General features: G+C 44.1%; 1 protein-coding gene across 1 annotated transcript; it reads right to left on the minus strand.

Moving 5' to 3' along the window:
- Positions 1 to 109: 109 nt before the first annotated feature.
- CBY1 (chibby family member 1, beta catenin antagonist) lies at positions 110 to 3,443 on the minus strand. Its single transcript, XM_009086507.4, has 5 exons — positions 3,318 to 3,443; positions 2,570 to 2,679; positions 1,749 to 1,854; positions 1,549 to 1,664; positions 110 to 669 (listed from the first exon to the last, which is right to left on the minus strand). The coding sequence occupies exons 2-5, from the start codon at positions 2,645 to 2,647 to the stop codon at positions 589 to 591; spliced, it is 381 nt and encodes a 126-aa protein (XP_009084755.3). The 5' UTR covers positions 2,648 to 2,679; positions 3,318 to 3,443; the 3' UTR covers positions 110 to 588.
- Between the last annotated feature and the right edge of the window lie 12,356 nt (positions 3,444 to 15,799).

Genomic DNA, 15,799 nt, shown 5'->3' on the forward strand with positions numbered 1-15,799 from the left:
CCAGCCCAGGCGAGGCAGCGACCCCTGGCGGCCTGGAGGAGCAGCGGCCGCCCCCCTCCCCAACCCCCGCAGCACGGCGCGACGCGTTACAAACACCCTCAGAAACGGGTTTTAATTCCAAGGTTTTATATAAAATATGCAAAACTCTTGAGAACGAGCAACTCCGGCATCCTGCTTGCCCAAGGCAGACGGTGAGCCTTGTACAAGCATTCGCGGGCTCCCCGGGGGGAGAGGCAGAGGTCTCCCCGCTTCGGTAAGCAGAGAAGGCGAGGAGGAGCCCTCACGGAGACGGATCTGCCCCACCGCCTGCTGCCCGGCTACCTTAGAGAAGAGGGTACCTGCGCTGGGCTGCGCTGAGGAAACGTAGCAAGGTAAAGTGCTCTGAGGAAAATCATGTTAATTAACTGCGCTGTGGTACCAAACCAGCCATTAGCAGTACCTACGGCACCACACAACGCTAGAGGCATCTCGGCACTCGTGGTCCCGTGAAACCAAGTACCTCCACACAGTACCAGCATGGCTGGGAGGCCCGAGCCAGCCCCAGCATCCCGTGGGCCAAGACCCAGAACCAGCCTGGCCATCTCTTGTTCACTTCTTCCTCCGGCTGTGCTGCTTCAGCTCCTCCAGCTCCTTCTCCATGAGGTGGGACTCGGCAGTGGTCTCAGAGAGCTGGAACACATAGCAAACAACAGGAAGGAGTTAAAAGCTCGTGAGGCTTTTCCAACGTCACAGCACAATGAGATTTACAGCCCCAAGCCAGGTCCTGCAAGAGGCAATTTGTTCCTGTTGAGCAAGGGGGAAGCTGCCATGTCACATTTTCACTGAGATCACCTGAAAAACCTGGAGAGCATCTAGTGCTTCTGCTGAGTGTTCCAGCCACAAAAGCCATTTTCCAGTTTTAAAACACACGAAGAGCAAGGAAATAAAATATTTGTTTAGAGTGACATAAAGGCTAAATCACTTATTAACTGCAAATAGATGTGGGTTCTATTTCACTGAATGTCTCTCCAGATTTTAAGCATGAAACCTGTGATCTCTGGCTAAGGTTGAATTTTGGTTTATTTTTTTTTTTATTTCTGGAATTTTTTTTTTATTTTTTTTTTTATTTCTGGAAATTCTTTCATCCACAGTTTTACACATAGGATAAACGTCTCTCACCCCTCATGACAGCAGATGGAAGCTTTAATCTTCTGTGACCAGCCTTCTGTGGCTGTAACTCAGTTTCATAGATAGGGCAGAGGACAGAGTTGCAAGAAAAATGCCATATTCTGTGCAGAAAGGGAAACAGGAGACATGGCACTTGCAGGGGCTTCTGTCTCCTCAGTCACAGTGTTCACAACAAGCTCTGATGTGGGGGGAACCTTCCCCTCTTTTCACAGAGGGGATCAGGCTTAACTCCCATAGTCACTTTGCCATTACACCCATATTGCACAACAGGGTAAAGCAGAAAGTGGGCTGCACTGAGAATAGCCTTCTTCAGGGGACCCAGCACCCTTTGCCCAGGCATCCCCACTGCTATGGGCAGGCAGGAGTTGGGCAAAGGCTCACCATGTCCAGCAGAATGTCCACTTTCAGCCGAAGAAGGTTGTTTTCTTCCTCGAGCTGCTGGTTTCGTTTGCGCAAGCGCTGCAGTTCCCTGCGATCCCCCAGGAAGCCTCCTGATTCTTGGAGGAAAGAAGGAGGTCAAAATACAGATTGTCAGCCAACCGTGGCTACTTCAGACCAGAGCAAGCTGAGCTTTACTCTACCTGAAACCCAGTGGCCATTTTCAAACTTCAGGCTCTGGCCAGCAAGGTTCATTGTGGGGGTGCCATATTCCAGGCCCAGCTCAACCTCACGGGTGGATCTATCCAGCTGCAGGGAGAAGATCACACTCAGAGTTTCACAGAATTCCAGAGCCATCCCCTGATCTCCCATTTCTTAATGACTGGCATTCCAGGGGAAGATGCTGGTCCAAATGGCCCCAGAGCCTGGAACCTTTGGGCATGTACTACTTTGGTCACGTACTGCTGCAGTAGAGGACTGGTTCCTCTCGCTGCCATCCCTGCTCTCACTGCCATCCCTGCACCTTCTCCCACCTACACACTCATCTCCCTGCACTTGGAGACCACAGGCGAGAAGTTTTCAGTGACACAGTTCTGGACTGCAGGTGGAGTGATGATGGTTCTTCCCTGAGCTATTCCATTTCTAGCTTCATGTACAGTCACAGTGATCAGGAATGGTGCTGCACTGCAGAAAGAAAGCAGCACAGTTGAAATAATAGAATATACTGAGGTGGAAAAAACCCACAAATATCACTGAGTCCAGCTACTGGCCCTGCACAGAACCGTCTCCAAGAGCTGCACGGTGTGCCTGAGAGTATTGTTCAAACACTTCCTGAACTGTCAGGCTTGGTGCTGTGCCCTGGGAAGTCTATTCCAGAGCCCAACCACCCTCTGGGTGAAGAACTTTTTCCTGCCCCAGATGCAGCTGGGAGCCCTTGTAAGGGTTATGGCACTCACAGCGGGAGCCACCCACCCCTGCCACCAAGACATGGCTCCTGCAGCAAACCGCAGGTGCTGGGACTCACCAGGTGCAGGTTGGACAGCGAGGCCCATTTCCTGGGGGGGGTCTTCTTCGGGCTGAAGGAGTTCCCAAAGAGAGGCATTACACGCTGCTGGCCAGGCCTATGGTGGGCTCCTGAAGGAGCAGGAGAGACACAACGGGTCTGAGGCTGTGGGCCAAGAGCAGTGATGTTTTCCCCAGGCATGTTCTCCCCAAGCAGAGACCCTCATTCTCTCCAATGAGCTTCTCCCCAGGCAGAGCCCCCCAGCTCTCAGGCCGAGACAGCGATTTGGGCGGGTCCAGGCCGCCACCCCGACACGGCCACCAGGCAGCACCGGCCCCCCACGGCCACGTCCTTCGCACCTCCGCTGCCACGTGACCGAGCCGGGCTGGGGACAAAGGACGACGGTGCGAGGTGTCACCCCCCGCTCGGCCCTCCCCGCCCCCGGCCGGTACCCCCAGCGCCGCGCGGCCCGGCGCCTCGGGGGGGCACGGGCCGTACTACCCTACAGGCACTGCGAGGAGCTGGAAGGGGAGCCCCGCGGAGCGCTATGCCCCGTACGGGCCACCACTGGGATGCTCCTTTGTTCTGTTTTCCTTCCCTGCATCTCACTAGCGAAAGCAGCGGGCTCGGCAAGAGCGGAGCCGATGAAGAATGCCCCCAGGACCCCATCCCCCCCGCGCCGCAATGGTAGGGTCAGCCCCGCGGTGCGGGGGCGGTTGGGCCGAGCTGTTCCATCGAGCTTCGCCTTAATTCCGGGGGGGGGCCGCACCTCTCCGTTGGGCCGCGCCCGCTCCCGGCGCTCGTATCCGCCGCCGGTGGGATCTGCCGCGTGTCCCGGGAGCGGTTTGCGGCCGCCGCGTTGCCGAAGCGACGGGATCCCGGGCTCCGCTCCGCCTCCCGTGCTGGAGGTAGACGGGGGCGGAGACCGGGGCAGCGGGCTTGGGGGTCGGCTCTGCTCCCGGGCTGCGTCAGGCTATTGCTATGCTGGCGGCGATTCCCTTAACGCCTTCCCTAAAATACTCGAAGAGTTGTTAAAAATGTTTTTGGTGGGGATTGTTTGTTTATTTTTTAGATAAATAACTAAACGCCATTATGCAGAGAACCCTTCCTTGCTTGGGAGCGTTGGAGAAGAAGTGGAGGGGGTCTGGCGTCCTTGACTGCACGGGTTCAGGGGATGACGGGTGAGGAGCTGGAGAGAGCAGAATGGTACAGAAGCACATAATCAGTTCGGTTGGAAAACATCTTTGAGATCATCAGGTCCTGTTTTTGGCCGAACACCACCATGTGGACGTGAACGTGACCGTGACTTTGTCCAGGCTTTTCTCAAACGCCTCCAGGGACAGTGACTCCACTGTCGGCAGCAGCTCCTCACACGCCTTCCTTTGAAGCAGTCCCTGATTTTCTGTGCACATTGCAAAGCCCTCCCTTTCAGCACATGATGGAATAAATTTAGATTCCTTGTGTTACTTGCTGGCTTGTATTCCATGAGACGTGGCAGTGGCAGTTGGTTTGGATATTTTGAATGAATGGCATGGGTATATGACATATATCACCAGCACTTTTTATGTTACAGAGGCAAAATGCCACTCTTAAACTATAAAGTAATTCTCCAATATGTTAGAATAGCAATCTGAAGTTACTTGCTTCATTGTTAAAAAAGCTTATGTTGACGATTTCCTGGGGCTTTCCTAAAAAATTTTGGATTAATGAGGTACTAAGATGCTGACTTTAGTTAAAAGTGAACAATAAAGACAAGGAAAAAAAAAACCAAAAAAAAAAACAGGGGGCAGGGAGATAAAAGGAGAAGAAAAGAAGAGAATCACCAACATTTTGATTTGGTTTGTACATGTATTTGTACTCCAGGGAAAAAAAATTATCTGACAAACTTTCATTCCCAGACTGCTTAATTGGCACCCTGCCTTTAAGGAACCAGAAAATTGCTCACTGGGAATAAGAATTGGAAAAATAGCACAGTTAAATACGGTGACTTGAGACAAGAAAAATTTCTGGTGCTGCTGTATCTTTTGGTAGTCCAGCTAACCAATATCTGGTTCTTGCAGGCCACATGCTATAAAACCAGTTGCTTTCAGACCCAGAATAGCAGAGTCTGTGCACTGGAAAGCAGTGATTTTTGCGATAAGAGAAGTGATTATAATGGGGTCTGGGGGGAAGTCAACACCCTTAAAAGTAGAATAAAAACTCACTGTTCAGAACAAGGCTTTTGTGAAGTAGTTGTGGCTTCTATCACCATTTAATACCCATACATGTGTGCATATATTGGGTAAGAAAGATGAAAGGAAGGTTCAGGTAAATGAAGGCAAGAACTTTGGAAGAAAAGCTGAGAGCATGTAAAGTTGCAATTTTGAAATGAGAACATAAAGGCAGCTCACCTGGGTGATTATAAGAGCCAAAGACCATACAGGAGAGTGAGGGACTGAGCTCAGTTTGGTTGGGGTGGTTTTTTCAGTAATGTTCACCTTCCTAGAAGAAACCTGTATGTTTCAGCACAGTTGTTGCTCGAGTTCTCCTTGTGCTGAGCAGGATGAGTGTTGTAGAAAGACACTGTAATTATTGTAAAACTAAACTGTCTCACGCATCTGGGGTCACAGAGTGATTCTCTTACTGCCTCTTTCTGTGGAGCAGAGACTTGGAAAAAGCCAGGCAGCCCATCCCCACTGCCTTGGCATGGGAGTTGAATGATTCCTTCTGTGCCTGGTTGCTGTGCCCACGGTGAATAACCCCTGTGTGAATGGTCTCAGAGTTGGTAGGGCTTGTCAACAAGAGTTCAGAAATCTTCCCCTGGAGACTAAGAGAAGGAGGTTCAGTGTCTTGATTTCTGCTGTGATTTGCTTCAGGAATCTTTCTTCTTCTGCATGGTTTGACGAAATTTCATTTCTCACCAGACTCCATTTCCTTGAAAAAAGTTACGGAATTTCCTCACTGCACCAGCCTCCCAGGGTATTTTGGCAGCAGCTTTTCATCATTGTTTCTCCACCTACATCAGGTAGATACCAAGACAAGACTGTTGCTGTTTCTAGCATTGTCTCTCAGTATATTGCAAATACATACATATACATATATATTTATATATAGTTTGACATACGATTTTCAGCTATGTTAAGAGCATTATGGTGTAGTGATGTGCATCCTTCTGTTCCTGTCACTCTGTGGGGAAAAGGACACATAGCACACAGTCTTTCTCCAATAGACAATAACTACAGAGATCACTTAGGAACTGCAAAAGCCCGTTAAATGGTGAAGAACCTGTATGTTACAGTCGTTGTGTAAGGAAGCTGCTTATATTCCCAAGAGGACATCTTTGGGAACACTGGTGGAAGGCTGAGAGATTGACAGGATGGAGATAGGACTGTAGCACATGGCAGTGTGGAAATTTTGGAATAGACCCAAGCTGTTCTTGGTAGCCTAATTTGGAGCATCTTCTTCAGCTTTTTTGGCTCAAAAGTGATAGGGAATCTATAGCTTAGATGTTCTCAGAGCTGCTTTTAACTCCATAGTGTGTCTCTTGCTTTTTATAATATATGCTGCAGGATTATTATTGTTCTGTTATATCAATAATTACAGGGAAACCCCATTGACTGGTGAATTCAGTAGACTTACTCTTGGCTTACTCTGAGTATTTATTTTAGTTGTTGTATTGAAAGTTGCTACATTGCCTGTTTGTTATGGATAGGTAAGACTTTATAAAGCTTTACCTATCCTGAGTTTAAAATCTGTAAACTAAAACTTTTTTTTGCTTATTGAAATTAATTCCCTGCCCAATTAAATTTTTCAGCAATGAGGTAATTCTTGTTGCCTCAGTGTGGTGCAGTTAAAGATGTCCCTTCTTTTAGAATCGGAGCTATCAAATACCTCACCTATATTGTGTTGTCAGAGCCGACACTTCTTTTTCTCTCTCTGTTTCTTTATTTCATTATAGCTAACTCAAGAGATAAAGAACAGCCGTTTCACTGCTTTGTTAAGAAATGTGCTCTCCTCCCGCTTGACAGTCACAGATTCCACCACCAGGAGGCCCTCATTCCAGTGCTTAAGCTCGGCAAAGAAAACACAAGCAGAGTGAAGTGGAGAAATCCATTTGCATAAAGTAATCTGAAATTAATGCTTATCCTATAAATTGAGATTTTCAGAGTATTGTGCAAGCATCTATTAATTACTTATTGCAAATATCCTAATATCCAACTATCATGGATGCCATGACTTTTGGAGATAATGGAGTGTCTGTCACAGGTGGTACTCTTCATTGACTAGCTGAGTGATAGCCAGGAAAGTTCATGCTTCTGTCTTCTGGATGGATCTTACTAACCTAAAAAAATAATAAAATGCAGTGAAGCACAGGTTATATTTCTCATCCCACATCTGTGCCTTCTATCAGCTAACAAATATGCCTTCACCTACTTGGCCTCTGCCTTCTCTCTTTTAGCTACTTACTTATTCACAGGTTCTTAATTCTCTTTCACTTTTCACAGCTGGCTTTTACAGTGTCCTAAAAGTTCTAAATATCTGCACTAACACTCTTTCTGATTGTTCTATTTTGCTAACCAGACCTTTGAAGAAAAGAGGAAGGAGAAATGTTTTATCCATATTTTTTTACCAAATCATGTACTTCTTCCCTATTTTTCAAAGTTGCAGTCATTACTTTGGCTGAAATGTAGACTTTGTTACTCAAAAGAACACTGTGTACATGATCTCTGGACTAAAAAGTATGTAGAGTTGTCATTATTTTTTCTTTAAACCCTATTTATTTTTGTCTTCACTGCTGAGTCAAGCCTTGTCTTGCTTGTTTCCCATGGTCATGTTTCAGTACTGATGAGTCCAAGACACAGCTTTGCAATGCAATTTCAGAATGGATGACAGGTGAGAACAGTTTTGCTCTTGTCAGGAAATGCAGCTCCTGCCAGCTCTAAGTTACCCTCAGTTGCTAACTGAATTACCCCTTGTCTTTCAAACTCAGTTCCTGCCCTCCTTCCCTGAATTCACACATACATACCACATGTTTACATTTGTGTACTTCGGCCTCTCTAATATGTACTAACGTGGAAAACATGTATCCTCTGCTCCAAGAAGAAAAAAATAGGGTAAATGAAGCCATGCATGAAATATGCAAAGTTCCCAGGCCTCTGAGAACATTTTCCAGTCGTTGCTCACCATTCTGGCCACACTGTTCACTTGAAGTAGTTTACACAAATACACAGGCAGTTGAGCCACTCACATGCTCTGGAGAGAATCCATTGCTTCCTGACAGAGTTTGCCACAAGTTGTCCTTGGTGACAGGGAGACCAAAGGTTCAGAGAGCATGTGCAGCCCACATAGCAGTGAAAGCTTGTGTTAAGCTTTATTTCACTCTTTTCCTATCACCTGGCTACTCTTTGCTTGCTTCCACATCTGTATTTCATTCTTTTCCTTGTCTCTTACTTTGACAGTCATCTGTTTCCAGGGCTCACTTAAGATGTCCTTTCCAGGAAATGATGAAACTAAAGCCTCCAGTCTGTCCATTCGTGATGAGCAGATTCAGGAAAAGGGAATATCAGGGAAAGGGTCTCAAGCATCTCTCTGTGTGGGTTGGTGTTTGGTGCTGCTGTAACCCTTCACCACTGGCAGCTGCTGGAGACAAAATGTTTGGCCTTTGGAGAGCAAACAGCGCCTGGATTCTAAATTCCCTGCCAAGGCAGTTTAATCTCAGGCCTCAGAAGAGCATCAGCTGTGCTTTGCTTGTACAAATGAGCACACTTGTTTATCATGGGCTGCATCATGAGATTCCGTGAAGCTCAGTGTGTATGGCATGCTATGATGGTGGGAGAGAAGTGCTATGTATTCTTTCCTCTTCCATGTTCTTTTACCATTCCTTCTATACCTTCACTTAGACACACTCCAAAAAGCTCCAAGAAGCTACACTACCTGGGACTATTCCCAGTTGGATCCAGAAAAATTCAAGATGAATGTATTGCTGTCACCAAAGAGAGTCATAAGAACCCTGAGGTAAGCATTCTCCCTAGACCCTGCTAATCAAAATAAGAATTTTGTATCCAACCTGGGTGGTCTTTTTTCTGCCCAGGATGCCTTGATCTATAGGTCTTACTCTACACTAATTCTTTGTGTTAGAAAGGTATGCCTGTGGATGGCCTCTTATCAAAAGCAAAAATTGGAAGTAACATGGTCTTTAGATGATGCGGAGTCTGCAACAACATGACAATGGACTGTGTGGCCCAGAAAGTCCTTTGGGGTATCTGCTGCTAGCTCCTATGCAGATGACATTGCTTTTCAGGCTTTTGAGGAATGCAGATGACAGCTCACCAATGGTCTGCACTACTCCAGGATGCCAATTTAGAATCCATTCCCATGAGACTTGTGAAAGCAAGGTACAGGAGTATTTGCAGCAATAAATGGGAGATCTGATTGGTTTTGGTTTCCTGTTCTGTGTTGTTCCCTGGGGTAGCAAGGGATGCAAATATGAGACGTATGAGGACCAGGCAGAAGGGATCTTGGTAGGTCAGCAGCTGTCAAGTAGCTGCACAGTGTCAAGCGTGTTCACCAGCACTAAAGCTCATTGGTTCACAAGGTAAAGCGAACCCTGAAAGTATAAATTTTGAATTTGCATTAAATGCCCAAGCAAAATGAGCCATAATGGAGGGTGCTCTCTCTCTGAAACTGAAAATAAAACATAAACTAAGTCTTGGACGCTAAACTTAGGAACTGTGTTTTTCGTTCTGCCTCCCTTCCCCAGATTCCTTCAAGATGACAAGCAGTACAGAGAAGACTGGTAAGACTGGTAGGAATGCAGGATAAAAATATATTCACAAATATGTGTGGCCAGCAAGTGGATGTGTCACAGAAGCTCAGGCTTTCATTAGAAGTATTCATTGCTCTTAAGGAAACTTTCCTTGTCTGACCACCCAGAAGCCACTCTGTCAGTCACCTTGGGACTGAAGCCATTCCTCAGCGGGCAGCTCCAGTGACCCAGTGGGTGCCTTGCTTGACTCCCTGCACCCCCCACACTCCCACAGTCAGACCAGCTTTCCTTACTGGCTCAAGCTGGGATTTCCCTTAGAGTCTCAGACATCTGGATCTTTAAAATAATTTTACCGTGGGGCAGCAAAAAAATAGCAGCTCAAGCTGGGTGCCTCCAAGAAAGCACCACAAAGAAAGCCCTGGGGTTTTATACCCTCCCAATCTCTGTGTGACAGAGTCCTGGCTCTTCCTGCTGAGTCCTTGGCTCCTGCTGTGTCTCTCTGTCTGGTCACCTGGCTGTGCTACAGGTCCTGTGCCCTCTGTTGTGCCAAGGGTCAGCACCAGCTCCTGGCCTCCTGCCTGGGGCTCTCACAGCCCAGAGCCCAACCTGCAGCTGACAGTGGAGCTGCACACTTGAGCTACCAGCACTGAATGTGTTCCTCAGCACTCTTCATCTTGTTACTATAACTGAAAAGGTTGTCAGTTTGGGTTTGTTGGATTTTTGGTTGTTTTTTTTTTTTTTTTTAATCAATTTGTCAGATGGCATGACCCATTCAGAAAGACTTCCTTGAAGTCCTTGGCAGATCACCCTAATTTCAAACACATGCCCCCAAGCACCCTTTGCACTTTCTCTGCTGTTCAAGGATTCTTATTTCTTGCAGGTCATCATTCCCCAGGCAACACTCACTGCCTATATTGTAATCACTAGCCAAGATCCAAGATACAGCAGACATTTCCTTTAGAAAAAAAGTAAGGGAAGAATGTGGTACAGGGAAAATTATACTTAACTTTGACTTTCTCACCAAGTGCTTAAATATTGTAAAGAATCTCATCTTTTTAATGGGAGGGAAGGCATGTCATATTTAGAAACTGGTTCCTAGCTCACACATCTGTGTAATTTGATTCATTTTTTAAATAAAAGCAAATTAAAATCTGAGTCTCTGAAGATTTAGACCTTGTCACTCTGAAAGAAAGGGAAATTGTTTTCATGGGTCAGCAGACAGGCTGTTCTCACAATTCATTCATTCATTTACAGTTGAAGTAATGTGCTACTTCAGTTCCAAGATTAAACAACTGGTAGTGATAACTTGTTGCCAGGGATTATGTTAAGGATGTCAAGCCTGGTGTAGAACACAGAAAAGCTTGTAATCTAAATTGGGACAGGTGAGCCAGTGTACAGTGGGCTGCAAAAAAGGATAATCAGCCAGTAAAAAATAGGAATTGCAGTATCCAAAACAAATGTCTTAATCTGATATTTAGTCACCTAGGTAAGTAGTGACACTTTCCAAAATGCTCCAATAATAAGCACTTATTTTGCAGTCAATGGGAACTGCAGTTCCCATTGCACTAAAATTTAACTACTTGGTTATGAGCCCCTGATTTAATTCCAGGTTTGATATCTTGAGACCTGAATAATCTGGATGATGGAATATAATGCAACAGCATGACCACTGTAGCTAGGTAGAGAGTAGCAAATTGCTTTCAAATGTCTAATAGAAAACCACAGGAATTTTTGTCATGTTTTTGGTTAGTGTTTTAGGAAAAAGGAAAAATGTTTATTTGTCACACAAAAAAGGGAAAACTTCTAAGCACAGGGAGCAAAGAAAGTAAGGCAGAAGAAAAAAAAAAAAGCAAGGGAAGGATATTTGGGTAAAGTAGCATGGAAGAAAGTATGAGCAGTGGAAGGAATGGTAGTGGTAAATGCACCCAGGCTGCATTGAATCAGAGGCTGGGAACAATGAACTAGATACAGAAGCCTGTGAAGATATTCAGAGCTGGTGTTCATAGAGTCAAAAATTTATTTCACTACAAATACTTTGGAACTCAGCTGAATTATATTGCTCTTAAATTGAAGTTAAGAACAATGCCTATATTGTTAAACACTTTGGGAATTTTCCTGTATTGTACATTGAGGCAGGGAGGGGAGGTGGGGTGAGAAGGAATAGGTCATCAGTCACAAGTCTGTCTGTTCTCTTTAAATCCAGAGCCCTCGAAAACAAGCTGGCAGGAGGGCAAGCTATTCTTAAAATCTGAAATTAGGTATAGTAAATATTTTCTTTTATATTTACTCATGCTGCCAATGATTTATCTCAGCATAACACACAATTTACTCAGTTTTCAACTTGCTGACTTCTACATATTTTTGTAATGAAAGTTTGTGCTGCCACATGTCTGTCAACAAGTGGAAGCAAAATCTTTGGCTTCTCTTGACCAAGCTGAATTGAGTTTAGTTTATTTTTTTTGTTTTAATAGTCACTATTAGAGCAATGCTGATGGAATCCAGGTCACTTTTTATTTTTTGGAATCCCTGTCCTTTTTTATGTTGAAGTATCATCCCAGTGATACTGCCATGCTGCCAGCCACAATCCTCTTGCCACAGGCAGGGCATTGCCATTACAGCATGTTAGAAAAAGCCCTTTAACTGGTGCTGCTTTGTCACCATGGAGTGGCAAGGGGGAATAAGGAATTATGCAGGGAGTGGAATTTGGGAAATATTGTTTGCTTATAAAACTGTCTTAGAAAAATACAGTAACCCTGTGATGCTAGTGTCATTTTCTATCCAGGCTGACAGACTGAAACACACAAGTGTGTTGTGATTTGTTAATTTTGTGAAAGCAGTTTATGGAGTCAATAAATTTTGAAGAAAGAAACGTTCCAAACTCATTTCTGTTGGAGACAGCTGACTCGGCTGTGAGCTTTATGGAATAATTCCATCAGTTGCTTTTCACTAGATAAAGACATTTCCTGGTGTCATAGCTATTTTGCAAGACTACAATTGCCTCCTATGACCCTGAAATTTCTCCTGCCATTTCAACAGGAGAGGAAGCTTTTATTCCTTTTCCCATGACTGCAGTGTGGTGCTGCTAGCACTAGTGCTGCTGTATTTTTCCCTGGAGATGGCTATGTTTCACTTGGGGATGTGCCTGACTTTTCAAAGGGAATGCATGAGAATAAAGGCATTAATCCTAAAAATACGGTAAATTACTAAAATTTTTCTGGCCTTCATTTCTCTTGAAGGAACTGAGACATGGACAAGCGTCTAACAAGTACCATCCTCATCAAACAAGTAAATCTTCTAAGTCCAAACAAGTAAAATATAAGCCAGTGAACTTTCCAGGTATATAACAGGGAAGAAAAGGTTAAACACTATTTGTTTTACTAAGAGTTTTCAGGCTTGTTGTTGTGAAGGCCTTTACTATGCTATGATACGTGCTCCCCATATGTGAACCAGGAGAGCGTATAGTGCAAATAGTTTCAATCCAAAATTGGTTTGGGATTCACTACCATGTGCTAAGCACAGACAATCCAGAGCGCTAATATTTAGTATTTCAAACCCCCACACCCAAGATGCAAAGCTTGAAAAAGATAAGAAGGAAAGCATTTGGAAGCAGTCTCAACATATGTTTGAAACTAGAGGACTAAAAATAGCACCTCATCCTAGAGAGGTGAGGCAGTGTTTGAGAAGGATAGGCCATGATGTCACAGATTGAGTTAATTTTTCTCTCTCCTGCTGACATAGCTGATTTGTTGGCACCCATATACACCCTGTAATACAAAAAAAAAAAAAATTCTTAAGGGCAGTTGCTCATGTAAAGGCAGCGTGGAAGTGGGATTGCTTTGCACATTTTAGTGTTGCTTTTTTGTCAGTTTTTCTCACAAGCTCTGCCCCTAAGTCAGTGAGGTTCATACCTATTACCACTTAAACCCTTTTGTCTTCCTGAGAAGAATGGGTGAGAAGATATCACTCCTCTCTTTGGAAGCAGGTCCCCTATGCTTTCAAATATACTTGAATTCCTCCTGAAGCAATACCCAGGAATGTCCTTCACCCAGACAATTCAGAATCCTGAGCTGATCTGCAGATGCTTTTACTTTAGAAAAGGTTTTTCAAGACCATTCAGTCATTTCTAACAAATGCCCAGGATGAAAGATGGTTGTTGCTCTCTTCAGCTTCTCTCCAGGTTGCTTTTGCTGCATCAGCAGCATGTGATAGCTGAGGCTGGGGTACTGTGGCTGGTCAGTTAGGAACATCTCATGGCCACAGTTCAGTACTGAATACAATTTTGAAATCAAATATTTGAGTGTCTTATAACTTCCTTCTTGTTTGATGCTCATTGCCCAAAGGACAGAGGTCATGTGTGAACTCTGGTCTCAGAAACTCTGATCTCTTCCTCCGTCTTGGATTGCCTGATTGTTAAAACAGGAAGTGCTGCCTTAATAATCCAATGGAAGAACAACGGTGGAGGACAGACAAAATAGGAAGAAAGATTGCAGTAGAAAGTACTGGGGTATATTGAACCCCTGTGGGAGTTGTTATTGAGTAGGAGTTGTGCAGCTGCAGAGAGTTTCAGAAACACAGATATATCATTTATAATCACCAATTCAGCAAAAACATGAGAAGGAGAGATTAACAGCTTTTTTTTCAGATATGGACAGAGAAGTGTTTAATAAAGAACTCACTTCCAGTAAGGCTGGTAAAGAAACCATGGTAATCCATGGAAAGGAAAACAACGGCTTAAAACAGAATAACCAGGCTATTGAATCTCTGAAGTGTAAAGGTTTGAAATTGAAGAAAATTATTAGCCAGATCATTACTGAAAAATAAGGCTCTACTGTAGCAAAATGAAGGAAGCAATATTTTAAAGTCAATTACAATTCCTAAGACCTTTAAATATTATTTTAATGTTAAAAAAACTGTATGATGATGCACTCAATGCCTATCCAAGTTTTGAGGTTTGAAAAACAAACTGCTTATGATCTCTCGTGGCCAACAGCCTGGCAAACATATGGAATACAAATGGAGCAAGACTGGGGTTTTTATCTGTGGTTTACATACAAACTCAATTGGAAGCAGTAGGCAAAGCCAAGAGAAAAAAACTGGCCAAAGGAGGAGTATGTTCCGTTCTGGAGCATGGTTGGTTTAAAAGGAAAGCTGATACCAACTGAGAGGCTAAGCTATAAAACATGAGCTTTTCCAAACTGATAAGGAATGTGTTAAATTTACTAGTTTTTCAAGCAGAGGCTCTTCAAAATTTGGTGGGTTTTTTTAAATGAAGAAATGTCTCAAATACCAGTGCTGAATTTCTTCCAAATGTGAATTTAAAAATGTTTTTCATGTAATACATCATTTTTTTTATCTGACCAGTGAAATCTGCCATGACCTAGAAATTTAAAATTTTCTATAAGCTGCACTTTAAATATACATTCTTCTTTCTGAATCATGCTAATGAAAATGTTGCCCTGAGTACAAAACAGAGCAGTGTCAAAGTCATTATTCACCCTGCTTGACAACAGAAGCACTCAGCATTGAGCTGGAATGCATTAAAGAGGGGAAAAAGACATCAAGTGAATTATGCTTTTTTTCAGCTGTAACACTGAAAACTCTGCTGTCCTATGTTTGGTGCATAAAGCTGCTTTGCTTCATGTCTTTTTTAGACTAATTTTCAGTGCTAGTGTGTGAATAAGTTAAAAAAACATTGACTCTTTTGGCCATAACAGCTAAGACAGTATTTGAAGTAGTTCCAACTTTGTTTGCATTAGAAGTCAGAATCTCTTTGTGAAGAATACACACACAGAGGCCTATGTTCTGCAGCACTGAAACATTTTCTTGTTTTAACTCCCTTTCTCATGAGTTATTGCAGTTAAATCAAATTTTCTGACTCAGCTTCCTGCAACAAATCCTTGTGGCTTCTCTCTCACTTTTTATTAGGCACCAATGTGTTCAGCTGCTGCCAAACAAATTCTACCCCTTGTATCTGCATTCAGTCCCAGAGAAATCCCTCTGTCTATAGGAACAGTGACAGTCCACCAAATGACAAAACTGATCCAACACCATGCCAAGGCAGTCTTTTCCTGTCTCTCTCCCTCAACTCCCAGCTGCCTGGTTCGATCTTTCCTTTTTTACTGTTCAGATAAGCACCAGAGAGAATGCAAATAGGAGAAAAGCAAATCATTATGCCTTGCTGGGTTAAAGCTAAGCTCAGGCTCACTCTGAGAGCTGGAACATGGGGCATTAGTTAGGGCAGCGTAGGAGCCTGGCCATGCTCTGCACTCTGATCAGGCCCCTGGTGCCAGGGACTGGCCATGTGATGTACTTCATTCCCTTGGGGAATGGCTTCCCATTTAATCTGTGAGCAGAGGATTGGTTAGTCAATTCTTCTGGTTTACTTAGTGAAATGAAGATATTCACCCAGGGACTTTAACCAGGGCTGTGACTGTGCTTTGATTCAAATGCAAGCTTATCACAGGCATTGTCACCAAATCTGAAGACTGATAACAGTTTCATATCAA

Source organism: Serinus canaria, chromosome 1A, assembly GCF_022539315.1.
Source record: "Serinus canaria isolate serCan28SL12 chromosome 1A, serCan2020, whole genome shotgun sequence".
Classification (NCBI taxonomy): domain Eukaryota; kingdom Metazoa; phylum Chordata; class Aves; order Passeriformes; family Fringillidae; genus Serinus; species Serinus canaria.